The following is a 19,904-nucleotide window of genomic DNA, read 5'->3' as shown; positions in this document are numbered from 1 at the left end:
AATTTTGAAAATATTTTGAACGACAAAATTATTTTATACAATTTACTGTGTGACGTTTATATTTTCTGACGTCAAACACGACACTCTATACAATAAGAATTGATGTGAATACAGTCACAGTACTTTAAATATTTCAATCCTTTATTTGTTTTGTTTAAAATACATATATAAGTCAGGAATATGACAGTTGTTGTCCATTCGTTTGATGTGTTTTATCATTTGAATTTGCCATTTGTTTAGGGACTTTCCGTTTTGAATTTTCCTCGGAGAAAAAAATATTAATTACCTCAACACTGCAGCCTTCAGCTTCGTATTCATTTCCATCGCAATTTTCACTGTTCTTTGGACTAAATTATAAAACAAGAGATATATTTATTATCATGATTATTTATTAATCTGTTAAGTATAAGTTGAGATAAACAAAATATGGCTTTGCCTATTTTTTTGTCACAACCACTTCCCTTTGTTTTCTTGTTATACTTATATATGTGACTGAGCCATGCGTCATAACTAGGTTCTTGTTGAATATGAAACACTTTGTGTACTTTGGACTTCATAAATCATACAAGATCTCCATTGATTGGTATGTAATAGTTTATCAAAGATAGTTTGTTTTGATACAGAATAACTGGGAGTTAATTTCAATAAATCTACAGTTTCAATTAAATTTCACACTTGTTTAGCTATCGAACTATTTTGATCTGAGGGTCACTGAAGAGTCTTATGACGGAAAACGCACGTTTAGCGTATCAAATTATAAGCTTGGTACTCTCATACATATTCGTTATTTAGTGTACACATTTCTGTCATGGCTGTTTGTCTATCATCGGATTTTTTGTGATTTTAAATTTTAGTTTTAAAATGTCCGTTGAATACTAATGACAGTTTTCGGCATTACCGTTTAAAGAGATGAGGAGTGTCAAAATACAGCAAATAATTTTTAGATTGTTATTTTTTTAATCTAGTAACATGAAAAATATCAATGTGACAAAATTATGTATATCAAAAATAACAAATTTATTCAACTCATAAGTCACAAAATATCCTTAATTGCCTTTAATTCATATATTTCTTTTTTTTTTTACAAAAAACCTACGTTGGATTATTACATATTCTTCGTCTGTAAAGCATTCCTCGTCCACACGTCCGGGAACAGGTTGTCCAGGTTCCCCAATCTGACCATCCTCCTGCTCGTACTTCAGGATTAATTAACTGAGCTTCAGACCAATCAACACAATCACCACTAAAGCAGATCTAGATAATAATACAATTGAATGGGCCGAAGTAAATAAAGGTGGCATATACCATGATTAAAACCAAAAAAATGTTAACTTTGTGTGATAAACTTTTTGTACATAGCAAGCTAACGAAAAGGTGTTCCCGGAATACCACCGATATTGCAATACGTCGTTTCTAATGTTTAATTTTGTCTCTCGTGAATTTTCACATTTCCTTTATTTGTCATTTAGATTGAAATGATCAACAGATAGAAATAACTCGCATACTTACATTGTAGCTTCATCTTTCTTTGTGTGTTACATTTTAATGTTGTGTCGTTGTTTTCCTTTGATATTTAATGCGTTTCCCTCAGATTTAGTTTGTTACCCCGATTTTGTTTTTTGTCCATCGATTTACGAGTTTTGAACAGGGTATACTACTGTTGACTTTATTTGATATCGATTAAAGTAAATAAGTTGCTCAACTTTCACGAACAGAAATGAGTGTTAATACGCTAATGTTCTGTATACAACGAAGTTTCTTTACACATTTGAAGCAGAACTTTACTCAATATATGACTCCTAACAATATAATTATTTCATATTCACCTTTTGATCTGCACAGTATAGACCGGTAACAGTATCAGACTGCTTGAACATCTGACCATGTGTATTACCAACGTTATGATCGACACAGCTATATATGCTACAAACTGGACCCTGTCGACGGATACAAGCTCAGTTAAGGTATTGTACATACAATTTAATCTACAGTTTGTTTTCATCACTTTAGTTACCAGATCAAACATTTTTTCATGCAACTTTTGCAGCCATAGGTGATACAAAAAGTAATTTTATATTTTCATCAAAGATACCAACCTTAAAATTTGATAAAACTTTAATCCTGACATAGAATTCATTACAACGCTATCACGAGTTGGTTGATCATTTAGAATCAAATACCTGTGTCACAGGTGACACAGTTTTCGTTACCCTAATCCCGTCCTTTTTTCGTCGATCGTGCCATCACCAACTGAGGCTTATAATCAAATTTGAAATAACCGTGCTCATTGATGTAATTAGATCTGCATACACTTTCGAAGCACATAAGATCATTCCCGAAACGTGGAGGTTTCCTTTTGCTTAGTCTTTGTTTATGTGGTGCCATGTTGACTTGTTAGTCTTTTATTTTCGTTTTTCGTTTATGATTTCATGAGTCATAATGAAGAAAAATGCTTTTAAATTTAAATTTGCTCACCACAACATCCGGATATTGACGGTATCTAAATCCACTTCCGTATAACTGTTCACATACTTCATCTGCTGTCTTCATCTGACCTGGTAATAAATAACACAATATGAAACCTGTGTACATACATTATTTAGATAGAAACTATTTGAAATAGCACATGTACCTATATTGAAAATAAACATAAATAGTGTTCAATAAATATCAAAACTCTGTAGTTGTTCTGTCTCAAATATTAAACATTATTATACTTCCTGTAAGAATGTCCTTCTATAGAAAAATTGCTCTATTTTTGCATAGGTTTTTAAAGAAATATATAGCGTTAACTGCACTATGCGAAAATAGTATGCCTTGCTGTTGCAACAGACTATTGATTTTCATGTCAATCATTGTCAATTTCACGTGCAAAGGCGGAGCTTAGTTGCTTTGACAGGCAAGTGGGTTGGATTTATAAGCATGGCAATTAATAAACTATAATATTACAATGGACAATCAGTGGGAAAAAGAAGATATATTCATTTAAATTTCTCTGACATTTTAAGAGACTTTAAATGACTGTAGTTTCTATTAGAACGTTTTTGTTCTTTGTTTACTTCTGCTTACTGCCGTTGAAGCCAAAATTGTTTGAATACTTTAGAAGTAATTTGTTTACAGATAAATAGTTGTGATCCGCTATCATTGTTTTTTTTTGTAAGTTATTGAGTTATATGAGTATTGTTTTTATACTGTAACTTAAATTAATAAAATCATAGCTTTTTTAATCGTACAAAAACCCTTTTGTATCCCTATAGTGGAGAAAGTGTTCCATGATGAAATTGACATTATACAAAATATAGCTATGCTTCTATATTAAGAAAATAAACAAAACTAGTTGCAGTATAAATACATCTATATGCAGAGTTACATACAGCGCATTTTTTTTACACTGAAATACACTACTGTCACTATTCAAAATAGTAAACAGTCAGTATAATAATGATATTAATGTTGTGTTTAACATTGACTATGGAAAATAGTAGCCAGGGTTTGAGACAATAGTGCACTCCCCTTCGGGTCGTGCACTATTGTCTCTCACCCTGGCTACTATTTTCGCATAGTCAATGTTAAACACAACATTATTATATAAATATATCTTAAGCTATGCCTACATGGCCATTATTATGACTATATTTCGTCTCGTGAACATGCTGTTCCATGTGTAAAATAAAGAAGGGGACAAATCTAAAGGAAAAATAAAAATCACTAGTCCACGGAAAACAAACAGTTCACAAAACACAGCTCATAAAACTATAAATGAAGCAATTCAAACCCTAAAAAAAAACTAGGAACAATTATCGATGTAAAAATCAAAATCAAAATATAACTTTTAAGAAACAATGTGTCATGTCTGATTGAAAATCATCAAATAAATGGCCGTTCTATTACAATATTACAAATATATTGTTGTTCTCACAAATAAACTCATCATAGATACCAGGATTAAAATTTTATATTTACGCTAGACGCGCGTTTCGTCTACAAAAGACTCATCAGTGACGCTCGAATCAACATATTACTCCACGCACTACTATGATATATTTCCCAGATCGTCAAAACAAGAATAAAAATACATTCCAAATTCAGAGAGAAAAAAATAAATATCGGTTTGGTATTTCAAACAAACCCGTATAAAACAGGCAAACTCATGGCCGAAGGAATAAATAAACCCATGGTCGCACTTATCGTATATTTATATTGAAATTGTACTAGACTAAAAGTGGTATTTGTGACATAATGGTATTTTTCCCTTTGGTATTCTAATGAGTTAACTTCAGTTAGTTTTTGAGAAGTGCACCAATTGTTTGTTGTTTTAGTTATTACACTCTCTATTGGTCCCGCTGTTTATGGCTTCTCGTTGAATACCAAATGCCGAGAGAGCTTGCACAAGCGCATTAAATTCCATCTCAAAAGTTGTTAATGCACAGTCTGTCTCCGCCTCCTTTGGGTTGGTAGTTAATAACAGATTAAAAAAAAAATGAAATAGAAATGATTATACAAAAGTTATTTTGATTGAATAGCTGTTGTTTTGCGAGTCAAAATTAATATAAGTCTTAAGTAATCAACAAGTCTTTTATAGTTACTGCTGCTAGTGTCAATGGTTAAGTGATAATGTCAACCAAGGCACTATATAGCATGCTTTGCTAGAGCAAACATTGTCAAAACATACCTTTTAAAATGTTAAAACAAGTTTGACCAGGTACACACATATGCACGTGCTACATTAGTGTCATACACTGTGATTTCACACATGAGGAAACTAATGTTGAACTTGATTCATCAATAGGTCACATTTTCTTCTACAAAAATTTGATGAACAAAACCGCGAATACAGGATTTGAAATGAGCATTGTCCCCTTTATGACATACAGAAGAGCATTGTCCCCTCTTTACATACAGAAAGCTGACATATTTGACAGTGGAATATACGAAATTACTAAGAAAGCATCATGATATTGGAATAAATATCTTAGAAATTAACATGATTTTTATATGAAATTGTATGTGGCAGAAGATTGCTTTAAGATTTATCTTCGTCAGAAACAAACATAGTAAATTTTGGATGTATACTATCCGAAGGTTAACGCTAATAAAATTGGACCTAAAATAATAGCTAAGTATAAAGAAGATATGGTATGATTGCCAATGAGACGAATCTCCACAACAAACCAAAAGAAACAGAAATGAACAACTATAGATCACCGTACGACCTTCAACAATGAGCAAAGTCAATAACACAAAGCCATCTATAAAAGGCCCCGAAATGACAATGTAAAACAATTCAAACGAGAAAACTAACGACCTAATTTACGTACAAAAAATGAACGAAAAACATAAATTTAGCATGCACAACGAAAACCACTTAATTACAGGCTCCTGACATTGGACAGGCACATACATACATAATGTGGCGGGGTTAAACATGTTAGGTCAACTTTCAGTCGATTATTCAAAGAACAATATTGGCTCATCGTTATAGAGCTAAATTGGGAAGCAAACTTTGATATTGTACTGGATAGGAATATTTTACAATGGGAGATTGACTAGTCTATAACAGTTAGGGTAAAAATGATATTCCTAACTCAGAACAACATTATCATATCTCAAAATCACCGATCTTTAACTCCATAGAACATATGTTAGACATTTGATTACTTCATCAATGAATTATTGGAACAACTAAGTCAACTATGGATATCGCAGGATACCACAGGTCTGAATACAGAATTTAAAAATCCATGCCAAGGAGATGTAGAATAGCGTTAGTCTCTCAAGGTGGTCGGAAATTGATTCAAAGTATCGTATTTTAATCTGTCATTTTCATCTTGAACTGCAGAAGCTAAGGTGTTTTTTAATGTATTTACCCGGAAGTTCTGGCACTAATGTTAATCCCTCTAAAGATGTTGGAGTAACTTCATTATCAGCAATATTTTCTATCCATAGACATCCATGATTGCCTGTCCTGTGAAAAAAATCAAGAAATATAACACGTTTTGAATAATCCGCAAATATATTTTGAAAAAAATTAGATGCAGAATTTCTGTGATCTATTGAATACAAATACAAAACTGGTTAATGTTTTGTTTTGCGCGCGTTTTTGTACTCAAAATCAAAATCTTTGGAAAAGCCTAACTCAATAATTTGGCAAAACTTTCGGTCAATTTTAGGTATTTTCCAACTATGATAGAAATATCTAGTAACTGACCCATCAATTTACATTCTATTTAATTGTTCGATGGATATTTGTTTTTAACAAAGAAACAAGTCAGAATTTGATATAAACAATCAATGATTCTTTTATACCTTCTTGTCCTATTCACATGTCGCATGTTTCATGTAAGTATCTAATTAATTTAATTATTTGCTTAAAAATAATTTATTTTTGTCATTTATCATATTGTAATCATGATCAATACACAGGTTGTTAATTTCGGACACACACTGAATGTCCTTCTTAGGCACTTGCGATGCATGTCTATCAGCTATCAATTATTTTGTTTGTACCCTATGCGTTTTTAATTTAATTTTCATCAAAGTCGAAACCAGCATAGTTTGATCCACTTACTTGTATACATGTAACACTCTACGTCATTTTGGAATGACAAATGAAAAATCTGTAAAGTTTTGTATTCAAAGTTATTTCAACCCACAGAATAACTGATCCGGAAATTTGTCAGCTTTTGTGAGAAAATAATGATTGTTTTAAAATCTTTTCTTGAACATGTATTGATGTGCGGCGAATATGTAAAGATGTCACAGATTTTTTTTATCATACTAGAGTAAATTGTGTTTCCTTACTGTAACCTTGTGTTCATATCATTGCAACTGCATGTACTCCATCCGACCCCAGCACCACCCATGACACCAACGTCTGGAGATAAACAATTTTGATCGGCGTCATGATACATACCCATGCTGAAATCAATGACATAAGTTGAAATGGTTATGTTAATTTTTTTTTTTTAAATGATAAATTATGGATTTGACTGATGTGAAATGTATTTAACCTATTTCTCCTGTATATTACATTTGTAAAGGGCATTCAAAACTCAATATGCAAAGGAAAAATAATGGCGACCTGGCATAAAACACAACAGAACGATCAGAAAGGATGGAAAGAAAACAGTCAATAGAAAGAAACAAGATTAAGTTGTAGAAATTCACAAAGAATTTTATGCTGTCTTTTCAACCTATTTGACAGAATCATCACATATGAAAGGTCATAGTTGATCAAATTGCATGCAGAAAAACATACTTATGACCTATTTCATGGACTGTTGCGACATATCTTGTTATCCCATCTGCAGAAACACCACATCTGTACCTAGTATTGCAAACTGCATTTTGGTAAGCTAATCCTCCTAGTTCTGGATTGGGTATTCTTTAAATATATATATATATATATATGTATAAAAAAGATTAGTCAATTAGCAACATTTGCTACGTTCGTCGGGCACAGTTGAAGATGATATTTTGGGTATACACCAATGAGACAGCTACACATTGACACAATACAAAAACATCAGAGTAAGCATACGTTTTGAGCGTATTTTTAATCGTTATAAATAATTCTTTAATGTATTTTGTATCATGTGCATCACGGTATAGATTTATGTTTGCATTTGGATTGTTTTAGGTGTTATTTAGTTATATTTCAATATTTTTAAATTGTCATTTTCGTTCGTGAAATGTTTATCATTGAAACTGTTCTTGACTGCTGCATACATTTCCAATAATTTGTTTTTCATACCAAATTCAGACATCTCAATTGATAGAAAAAACTAAAGACCGGCTTTGGATATTTTCCTTGAACCAACTACAGTATTCATTAAAATCCGCTTTATATATGCATTTACTTTGCTGTGAAAAGAACATTAGAGGCAAAATGGTTTACTTGATACAAAAACCAAATCAAACATTACGTACTGCTGTTAATTTTTTTTTTTTTTTTGGTAAATGCATATACATAAATTTGAGTTCAAGGGTCGTTTGAAATAAATTTCATTCGTAAACTGCACAGGCAAACACATTCAAATGCGTGAAATGCATTTTTTTTTTTTTTTTTTTATCAAATCGAAATGTATTGGTTAATCCGAAGTACACTAACGAATTGATTTATTTCTTACCCTGTATGAACATGTACATGATCGTAAGATAAGGTTTGAGTTCCCGTACAGATAGTGTTCAATGGAGCAGATAGAGAAGTGGAAGCGTTGTACCATGACTGAAAAAAGAACAAATGACAAAGGTAAAATACCGGTAGAGGCATTTTCTTTTGTATAGAATGGATTAAGTCTGGTTTTAAAGCTAGATAAACCACACATTTGTATGTCAGTCGCATCAAATTCTATATCTCATTTTTCAGGTGTTTGTTATAATTAATTGTTGTATGAGGGACAAATATATATTAACAAACAGATTTGTTAACATAGCTATCTTCGCTAATTGAATTAGAAAATCAAAAAAGGTATTACGGAGACTGAAATGGATTTAACATAGAAACCGTGTTTCCAAATAAATGGTTTAATATTTAATGCATTACACAATGACAGCAGTGATAGCAGTGAAAAAACACAAGTTAGTGCGGGAACTTCGAACATTTTTTTCCAAAAAATAATATTGTTAAATGAACTTATCTTTTAAATCAGGATTGGTATACGACTAAAACAGTAGAATTGCAAATACAACATCAATAATTTCATACGGAGGCCTCCAAATAAATAAATAAAAAAAAGAGGAGGAAACGCTTGAAGGGTAAACGCCAATGTTCAAAATTGTGAGAGAGGAATTCAGAGTACCTCTTATTTGATAAAGCAAATATATTTTAGAACTAATGAATTAAAAGTCTGTCTTTCTTTATTTACAGATCTAAACCCCCTAAATTCTTTCTTCTTTATTTATTTATAACGAGTTGCAAATATCACGCATAAAGTCGTAGTTATCTTCCATTATTTGTGAAAAAAGTAAGAATTGAAGAAGTCAACCAAAAACATATGTAATTAATCTCACCGGGTTTGTATCAAAAAACGTCAAAAGTTTGATTGATAGAGTGACGTTATAATTTAACACATCAGCACGACTCCATTCATACTGCACCTGCAAAGATAACAAATTTATATTTAATGAGCTGTTACATATAAAGCTCAAGATGAGTTTATTTTCAGTATATGTTTCATTAGTAGGTAAGTTTCTAACATACACAAAACTTTCCTATGTTTACGCATGTATACATCAGGAACAACCAATGCTAAAGTACGTAAAATTGATATTTTTTTAAACTATACATTTTTATAATGTTTGATTATGATGTGAAATTACCATCTATCATTTCATTTGAACGACGAGGTACTACAAATGTGTTTATCTTAACAAACTTATTTTGCCCTTCCTGAGCACCTGAGATCACCCGAAGTTTTTGGTGGGGTTCGTGTTGCTTAGTCTTTTGTTTTGTATGTTGTGTCATGTTTACTATTATTTATCTGTTTGGCTTTTACATTTTTAGCCATGGCGTTGTCAGTTTATTTTCGATCTATGAGTTTGACTGTCACTCTGGTGTCTTTCGTCCCTCTTTTATAACGTTAGAACCAATCAAAGTTTACTAATGATGAAATTATTTATATTACATAAATTTACTTACTGCGTTATATTTGAAAAGCATGGTTTCAACTCTTCGTGTCATGTCAGTAGCTGGTAATTTATAAGTCAAGAAGTCAGCATCAACATACACTGCCAATTCTATTGTGAAGTCAGTAGAAGGTACCGCTCGTTTGTATATTCTTTTATGGATATATTCAGTTTGATTAATAAGAATGTAATCTGGAATAGTATAAAAAGGCTTGGAACCAGTACTTCACGAATCGCTCAATAGAAGGCTTAAGAGATATGGAGTACGAAACACACATATTTAAGGTAAATACCCGATTATTGATACAGAGCTAGTTAATTGCATGTTATAAAGATGAAACGTTTTATTTTTAGAAATCAATTTGATTTGTCTTACTAAGATGTAAACTTCATAATAAATCTTTGGTTACTTTCTATTACAATTATATGATATTGGATATTCTTAGATAAATTAAATTTGGCTATACCTCGATTTGATTGAATAGTATACACATATTGAATGGGTGTGAGGGTAAAAGCAAGTTTGTTGTCCCTGAGATACAAACTATTGCTCGAGACAAAGCCGAGAGCAATGGATGGTATGCGAACTTGCTATTAACCGCACAACCAGTCATTGGGTGTTTTATTATACAGAACAACATAGTTATCAAGTGTTTTTATATACAAAATTAACTAATTTTCTAAAAGTGTACATATATCATCTGAAAGAAAAGAAAACAATGTCACATAACTTGACATGCACAAGATGAACTATACGTTTTTTATAGTTCTTCTTGTATTTGTAAATATTTCATTAATTGCAATCAAGACAAGAAATACTTGTGCATTTGGTAAATCTAAGCTAAAGAACACCAAACGCAAATTCACTTTTAGAGTACGACGACCGAACCCATATTATGAACAAGGTACTATATTTTGGATCTTTAAACAATGCACGTGAAGATTTTCTCTCTTTTATAATTGCTTCTTGTAAGTGAAATAACAATCGACACAAACAGATTATACAATTTACAATATTAGAGTTTGACGTTGCCAAGCAAAATAGTCAATGACATCATTATTGTCCAATGAAAAATAAGCATGAAAAAAGTACGGGAAAGATGTTTATGAAACTATTAACCGGGGTAATAGTCTTTGAAACTATTAACTGGCAAATAGTCTGTGGAATGAAAAAGCACAACTATTTCATTATTTTTTTTAATATAGAAAAAACATACTGAGGTATAATAATTTTATCTATTAGTTAATAGAAATAATTTTGTCATATGACCGTGACGTCATTCACGTTTTTCACAATTAACTACTTCAAAATGAATTTTGGAATAGATTATAAGGAATGACTATAATATTTTGTTCTGTAGTACAATACAACATTTAAATAAAGCGCCACGCGGATTATTGAGTGTGCACAACATTTTTGATGTAAGTTCGTACTAGAAAAAATATTACACCTATTTGTTTAAAATTAAATAATTTTTACGTAAAGTTACGTATGTACGGAGGTCATTTGTAATTGCTGCCTATAAAAACAACATATATTATTGATAAATTTAGATTATATGATTACAAAGTATATTTCTCGAAATAGTTTGCCATATTGCTCTTGTGTTATTGATTTTTAAGAATAACAGAGAGCACAATTTTGAAATGAACGTTTTTACCAGAAAAATCTATGCTTACCTTTCGTTTGGCTAAGATCTGAGAACAGTAAATGGTCTCGTCGTTTTCTTGCTATTAATGTTGTATGCTGTCCATCCCTTAATGTACTCCGTCTTCGAATATGATGTGGTAGAACTTCAAAATGAAGTTCATGGTCGCTAGTTGACATCATTCCTTGCTAAATTGATAAATTTTATATTTACTTGAATTCATTATATGATTAAGATGAGGGCTAATATAGTGTTGGTAATAAAAATGATGATGACACTAACGATTTACGTCAGTTGCAGATTTATATAAAATCCTGTCCATATCTAAGTAGCTGTTATTCGTTGGCAGATTCCTCTGATACCAGTGGAGGCTACAATTCAGTTTTATCATTGAGAACTAGTCATACTGTTCATCGTGTTTGGAACTTGTGAACCGTATGATATAACTATGTGAATTCTAAATCGAACAATTCATACCTACTAAACATCAACAGATTAAGTCGGTCATAGTTTCGTGTATTCGTGTTTTAAGTAGTAGATGGTAGTTTTTAACTGTAACGTTTTTGTTTGGCTTTCTTACTATTTGAAGTTGAGCGTCACTGATGAGTCTTATGTAGACGAAACGCGCGTCTGAAGTATTAGATTATGAGCCTTGTATCTTTGATAACCATTAGTGTGCCGAAATGTACTATTGTATTGTTTATTTGTGTATTTTTCTGTCTTGAATGTTCTTGTATTTATTTGTACTGTAGTCCTGTCATGTAATGTTGTCATTTTAGAGTAACGGTTATATTTAACAATGCCATAAAAGCGAGGTTTTGATAGCCACAAAGTCAGTTTCAATCCACCATTTATTCTTAAAATGTCCTGTACCAAGTCTGGAAAATTGAAATTGCTATCTTATAGTTCGTTTCTGTATGTGTTGCGATGCCATTTGTTTTCTGTTGCACTTCAGTGCTTCTGTTGTTTTGTTGTTTTCTTCTTATAGTTAATGTGTTTCCCTGGGTTATAGTTTATCGATTTATGAATTGGGAACAGTGGTATACTACTGTTGCCTTTATTAACATATTCCCTACTTTCTTTAAATGTGCCAATTTCTAAATAAAACAAACAATTGTATACCAATTGTTCGCAAAATGATGCCGAGACAGTTCCATCATGGGAATGGACATTTCCTATCAGAAAACAATCCGGATGGTCTCCCTTCCATTCCGTTTCTCCCTCGTCAATCATACTGGAAACTTTAGCTGAAGGGTGGAGTACAGATTTGGTATGTTGAAGAGTCATTTTGTAAGATTCACCAAAGGCAGATATTTCGATATCATATGATTCTGTGGAATCTACTGACCGTCTTCGCCGATGAATTGAGGACGCATCTAGGCTGCAATTAGAATGATTTAATAGTTTATGCTTCTGTCTTGACCTATGATAACATGGCAAATGGTTTAAATTGATTTTTTTTAACTGTAAATAGTTTCAAAGGTACCAGGATTATAATTTAGTACGCCAGACTGTAGGCATTGTTTTATTCTATTGCATTGGTACTGTTCTAATTGGACTTGTGTTCTTGTCGATTACAATTCAGATATTGTAAAGGTAAATTGATTTGTTTGAATATTCATACTGATTTCGTGTCGCAAGTTCTATGTAACAATGTTTAGGTACATTTTGAGATATGATATAGATATTTTTCTTTCGTGGATAGCTTTGACAAATGACACATACATTTGTTTGTTGGAAATTATTGACCTTGACATTCTTTTGTAAATGCAAATAATCTGAACGCAAATCACAATATTTGAAAAGTTAGATTATTCTACCACTGCCGATGGGAACTTGACATATTTTTGCCTATTGTGTCTGTTTGTTTTGTTCACGAATCGTTGACAATAAAATGGAATTTAATGCGACTGTTATACAAGTGAGAGGTTTAGCTAGCTATAAAACCAGGTTCAATCCACCATTTTCGACATAAGAAAATGCATGTACCATGTACCAGGAATATGACAGTTGTTATCCATTCCATTTTGATTTTGCCATTTGATTGTGGACTTTCCTTTTTGAATTTTCCTCGGAGTTCAGTATTTTTGTGATTTTACTTTTTACCCAACAAGCCGGATGAAAATGAAACTGTTATATATTTAATTCTGACATTAATCAATGTGTTTGTCCTAAGTCACGCAAGTTGTATGTTTTTGATTATGTTTTTATTTTATCTATGGTTGACTTGTAGATAAAGAACCTCATTTAAAGTGCATCTTTTTTAATCTGTGTTCAATACACAATACATGTATCTATTCTTTCCCTTTTGTTTTATCTTTGTCGAAGCAAAGCTTGACATGTAAACATACACTTGTACTATTGTTGTTGCTTTAGACATTGAAAAACAGTATAGACGATTGTCTGTTGTTCATCTTTTAACGGTCTAAATCGTTTGTTGTTTCCTTTGACATATGACAAAGACGCTTGTATGTTAAAGTTTAACTTGACATATAGTATAGATTATCGTTTTTTGTTGTTGGATACGAACTATAAGAAAACGCGTATCGCATATGAAATACAGTATAGAAGTTAGTCTGTTGTTCTTGAACTTGATATATGGTATATCCACTCGTCTAAATCGTTTGTTGTTTCTTTTGACATATGGCATAGACACTTGTCTCTTGTAATTGAAATGGACTATATTATAGACTTTTGTATTTTGTTGTTGACCTTGACCAATGGTATAGACCTTTGTAGGTAAAAAAAAATAACATAAGGTATAGACACTTGCCTGTTGTCTTGACCTTCCCATATGTAACTTCCATTTGCCTTTTGGTGTTAACATTGCGTTATGAAACAGACATTTGCCTGTCGTTGGCTTTGACATATGGTAGAAAACCTTGTCTCGTGTACATTTGTACATGATTTTGAGATATGATATAGATATTTTTCTGTCGTTGATAGCTTTGACAAATGACACATACATTTGTTTGTTGGAAATTATTAACCTTGACATTCTTTTGTAAATGCAAATAATCTGAACATAAATCACAATATTTGAAAAGTTAAATTATTTTACCTCTGCTGATGGGAACTTGTTATCCCTTGGACTGAAGTCAATTCAAATTCATTAAATCCATCTAAAATAATATAAACAATTGTATATATGTGATTGTGATTGGTTGTTAAGAAGCATGTGTGATTTCAAGAAAAAGCACGCATATTGTTTTTCTTTCCTCCCTTTTTCTGTTTCTTTTGAACAAGATACTGATAATAATTTCATTGAAGGATAAAAAAAAAGCCAGACATTATACTTAGTGTCAGCCGATGTGCATGATAAAATCACACTACATACATGTATGTTGTTGATAGAACACAAACGATCGATATTGAACAAACACAAATGTAGATAATTTAAAAGTAATATATAATTTTTCGTTAGAAATAAAAGTGACATGCCCGAACAAATTGGAGTAAAGTAGATAAGAAACAATTTTGATGAAATGATCGTTATTAAATTTTAATCTATTAGTGTTGTATGATGCAACAATTAGAAATGACATGCGATTTTTGTTTGGGTAGGCGACTTTCCCTGAATTTGCTTCCCACAGGAGTTGTTATCGCCGTCAAATGAAGAGTTCTCTTTATTGTTACAACAAAACGGCGTAGACATATTCCATTGAATATTCTATACCGATACCGTGTGTACAATTAATGCTTAAACCATCATCTGGTAAGCCCTAGTCTAAACGTTAACAAAATATATTAATCAATATTACCTATTAAACTTTTATTAAAATGGAAGAAGCAATACGCATCATATTTCGTAAAGTAATGAATTTCCTAAAAGCTCATTTTCAAAAATGTATAGTAAAACTATTTGAAATTATCTGAATTGATGTTGATTTCCCGTCAATCTTTTTTCCCACTAAATTATTTTGTTACCTTCACGAAGTCTTTTAGAACTGATGTATTCATTGATGTGACTATCATCTAGCAAGGGTTTTGCCTGCAATAAAGAAGAAAGTAATGCTATTATGTCTTGATATTCGTCCTCTTTCTTAGCCTCCTATATGTTTCAAAACTATATACATATATTAAATATTGATGATCAACCCGAGCAACTCTAATTTAACTAGATAACAATAAATATAGCAAACAAAAAAAAAAGATTTATATTATTGTATTAGCACTATTAAAATTGTTTGAAAGGTTAACTTGCATTCAAGAAAATAAATGTAACAGCAGATTACTGGTGTTCAAAAGTCAGTTATCGATTAAGAGAAACAATCCGGGTTACAAACTAAAACCGAGGGAAATAACTCAACTATATGATGAAAACAAAGTAACAACAGGACCACTAAAGTACAAATCAAACGTCTTCAGTTACGAGTGAGGTGTTTTTTACAACAATATAGAAATAATTTGCACTCAGTAGCTATTTCTGCATTCAATGTTCTGTAAATTGACACACAGTAACATACAATTCTTATTTGTAGACTTTAGAATTTCTTTTATTGTAGTATTTACAAAGTAATATCGTTTGCACTTCATCTATGGGAAAGTGTTAAGATATCAATCTTATATAAACAGCGTGAGATAGATACTATATTCATATTAAGTATGATGACAGTTTACCTTTAACATGATAATACGTATTTATTTTGAATAATCTTTTCAAAAGCATTTTCTCAACAGTACTATCAAAAGGATACCCTGTAGACAATTACAGAAAAAAAAATACAGTAGATCGAACTCATTGAAGCGAAAAATTTTGAATTTGAGATGCTTTAGAATTCAAACTGATTTCAAACTGATGTGAAATAGTTTATAAAGTGTCAAAATATAAGATATAAAAGAAACAAGTATAATCTGGTGCTTTCTACAAATGTAGTAATGAACAAATTTCAATTATTTTAATTGTATTGCTTTAAATGCAACAAGATTATTATTAACCAGCGATTGTACACAAGAAGATAAGCATGATAATAAGGCTGAACAAAACAACTTCAAAGATACAAAACACCAAAATAAATCATGCTATTAAAAATGTGTATCAACACAAGCATATACGAATATGCTTAATATAAAAATTAGGTAGGATATCCAAAGCGACATCTCTCCACTATAGACCAAATGGTGAAGAAATTGACACCTATAGGTAATCATACGGCTCCAACAGCAAGCAAAACATATACTGTACAGTAAATTATGAAATTCCAAATATTAAACAATTAAAACGATAAGACTGACAACCACTTTATATAGAAAACAATAAACGAAATACAATGATGATATACGACAACAGACGACAACCTCTTAATAATAGGATCCTGACTTAAAACAATGACATACAGAGTATGGAGGAGTCAAACATGTACGCTTGGGCCAAACCCTAGCCTTAGGTTCGACAATCGAGAAATAAAGCACGAAATAAAGTTATTTGAAAAGGACGTAACTCATCAGATCGAAACAAAGCCCCAAAATATACAATCAGTTCACAACAAACATCTAATTGATTTAGTTGTAATTAACAGTAATTGAAAAACATGAACTTGTGCAATGACAAAGTAAAGGTATTAAAAGATACTAGGACTATGAATGTACGTATGTGTATAACAATAGTATTTAGTTTGTGTTCGTATCAATGATAAAATTGAGTAAAGTTTAATATAATATTTGTATGTTGAATAGAGAAAAAAGTGTTTGTACTGAAATTGTAAAACCTGAACATCAATTGGAATATTGCACAGGCAGACTTTATAACCAATGGGGTATATGTTCCTGCTGACGAAACCCATTTCAACGGAGATACATTTAGACGAAGGACGTTAAATGAATAGGGTTTAATTGAATAGCAGAAGGTTTTATTTAGATGATGTATGATACCTATCCATAAATGCCCAAGAATGTTAAATTAAAAAAACCATAGAATGCTACGGAAGTGTATTGGCGCCACATATTTTTTTTTATTGGTATTCCTATCTTTGCGTTGTAACGCAAACCTTTGTATAACGCAAATCTTTGCGATATAACGTAAACCTTTGCGTTTAACGCAAACCTTTGCGTTACAACGCAAACATTTGCGAAATAACGCAAACCTTTGCGTAATAACGCAAAGATTTGTTTTATTTTATTTCCTAATTAAGATTCAAAGGCAGCTTTTAATAGAGGAGGCCGTATATATTAAAATTTATCACATTTGCAGTCATTGCAAAGTAAAATGCTTGAATAATTAGAACATATCATTGACTAATAATGAGCAGAATAATATACGAAGATGTTGTATGAGTGCCAATAAGAAAACTCTCCATCTAAATCACTTTTCGTAAAAAGTAAACCATCAAAGACCAAAGTACGGCCTTCAACACGAAGCATTGGCTCACACCGAACAGCAAATTATAAAGACCCCCCAAACGGTATCCATGTTACTATTAGTATATATATTTCAAAGAAAATTGAGTAAATTGTTGTTATACCGAAGAAATAAATCAACCCTGCTAATATAGCTATAACCGAATATAAATATACTTCTAAAGTAAGCTCTCGTTTGAGAACTGTGTAAAGTTTGTTAGATTCAAACAAGCTACCCTTTGGTTATAAATGTATAGAATGAAGATGATTTATTAATAAAATTATGTTCTCTCCATTCAAATTGATACCCAAGCATCTTAAAAATACTTCACTATATTGAAATGAAAACTCAATGACTTTCTATCATAAAATTTTATCATATTCTGAGATTTGTAAAAAAACCGATTTCTTGCATCAAAATAGAAATAAAAAAGTTTCCTTATTAATAATTCATTTTTACAATTGTATGACATTGTTTTTGATATTTCAATTTAAATATGTCTATACCATATCTATTTTCTTGTTAAAGTATATACTGTTCTGATGCACAAATCAGTCTTAATTTATGCATAATTGCACTTCAAGTATTCCATTATTCCTATGCGTGTTTATTATAATGATTTGGCCTTGTATGTATGTTTCTTTTTTTTTTTATCTACTAGTAAATCACAACCAAAATGAATGACCGACGGATATATATACAAAACTTAATGAAAAATTGAAATCAAGATATTTGCGTTATAACACAAAGATTTGCGTTATTTCGCAAAGGTTTGCGTTATAACTCAAAGGTTTGCGTTTTAACGCAAAGGTTTGCGTTATAACACAAAGGTAAAGGCAAAGGTTTGTGTTATAACGCAAAGATAGGAAGAAAAATTGAAAAACAAATGTGTGGCTCCAATACGCTTCTGATTGTTTTATTTATCAGTGCTGTAAGGTAAGCTATAAAAGACCCAGGTATCACCAAATATAAACGGCTTAATACAGAGAAACAAATGCCCGATTTATACACATATAGTTCTCAATGATCTTCAACTTCATACTTAATTTGATTATGTTATTCTATCTTTTAAATCAGTTGTGGATCGTTCACAATTTTAATACTAGTATCGATGGTGATTATTTTCTTTGCTGAACATAAAAATATTGTGACCTACACTTTTATTTCTTAACGATGTTTTAAGTCTTTTTGCAGCAAATATAAATTAAGGTAAACAATGGTCATTTCAGTTTATTGTAAATCAATAAAGTTGATATTCATGAACATTTGAATAAAATTTCTTTTTGATAATCTACATGTTACATAATACCATGTTCACCACTGGATGAACACTTTATATAGCTGAACAGCTACATTAATGATGTGTAACAAAATATTAAATGAAAACGTGACAAAATAAACAAAATAATCAAAAAAATATTGAACAAATGTGCATTCCTCCACAAATTATATCCACATAAATTTATAAGATCGATGGTTATGCTCTATTCTGACTAAAAAATTTTCATGGTGGTTTTCTTTTTGATCAGGCTTTAAGTTAAATCAAAATAATTGTTGTTGCATTCCACATTAATGCACTTCAATTTTATACTTTTTTTAAAACTTTTTTCCTAAACATCCTAAATGATGATTATGTACAATTATTATCACACAATTAAAACCTAAGATGTCAGGATTTTAGATATATTTATTTAGGTTTAATAAAGGTTAGATAATTTGTAAATTTTGTACATACTGTGTACTATTAAAACACTAGATATACAATATCTTCACCCTCAATTATGATATGCATGGTATAAGGATGACATATCTATAGGTATTTTCGAGTTTCTATTATTATTTTTATGATGAATGAGTTCGCTTACAAGGAAACTATGAAAATAAGGGTAACAAAATTTGAAAAAAAATATGGCAAGCTGTGATTAATCGCTTATAATATCTGTGTCACAGATAGAAAATTAAAAGGTCAAGTTGTCACGGCCACAATCCAGTCACCGTTTTCTTCAGATTTTATCACAACAAAATATATTTTGCTAGTGATACCAAGTGGTAACGGGGACGTAACGCATGTTTGAAAAATACACGGGGGGGGGGGATGACGTGGTGGGGGTGTGGGGGGGGTAACTTCGATATTTTTTTGGTAGGGGTGTGCCATTTTTGCCTCAAAAAACGTACCCATTTGAATATAAAATTCACTGAAATTCAGTATATATAGTTATATAAATATTTAAGAAAGAATGACCTATACTTATATACAATATTTAAAATATGACCCATACTTATATAAGCAC

The 19,904-nt window shown here is 31.1% G+C and overlaps 1 protein-coding gene across 1 annotated transcript in view; it reads right to left on the bottom strand.

The window, feature by feature from the left end:
• LOC143067126 (A disintegrin and metalloproteinase with thrombospondin motifs 6-like) overlaps positions 1-19,904 on the bottom strand; it is a 59,179-nt gene that overhangs the window by 14,526 nt on the left and 24,749 nt on the right. Inside the window, exons 5-18 of the mRNA XM_076240180.1 lie at positions 15,204-15,267; positions 14,338-14,398; positions 12,399-12,657; positions 11,308-11,464; positions 9,641-9,819; positions 9,013-9,099; positions 8,130-8,227; positions 7,259-7,384; positions 6,802-6,918; positions 5,868-5,965; positions 2,476-2,555; positions 1,827-1,937; positions 1,097-1,254; positions 287-347 (exon numbers count right to left, since the gene is read on the bottom strand). Coding sequence (XP_076096295.1) covers positions 287-347; positions 1,097-1,254; positions 1,827-1,937; positions 2,476-2,555; positions 5,868-5,965; positions 6,802-6,918; positions 7,259-7,384; positions 8,130-8,227; positions 9,013-9,099; positions 9,641-9,819; positions 11,308-11,464; positions 12,399-12,657; positions 14,338-14,398; positions 15,204-15,267 — 1,656 coding nt within the window. The remainder of the gene's footprint in view (positions 1-286; positions 348-1,096; positions 1,255-1,826; positions 1,938-2,475; positions 2,556-5,867; positions 5,966-6,801; positions 6,919-7,258; positions 7,385-8,129; positions 8,228-9,012; positions 9,100-9,640; positions 9,820-11,307; positions 11,465-12,398; positions 12,658-14,337; positions 14,399-15,203; positions 15,268-19,904) is intronic.

Source organism: Mytilus galloprovincialis, chromosome 3 (assembly GCF_965363235.1).
Source record: "Mytilus galloprovincialis chromosome 3, xbMytGall1.hap1.1, whole genome shotgun sequence".
In the NCBI taxonomy this organism is placed as follows: domain Eukaryota; kingdom Metazoa; phylum Mollusca; class Bivalvia; order Mytilida; family Mytilidae; genus Mytilus; species Mytilus galloprovincialis.
This window is presented reverse-complemented; position numbering and strand designations above follow the sequence as displayed.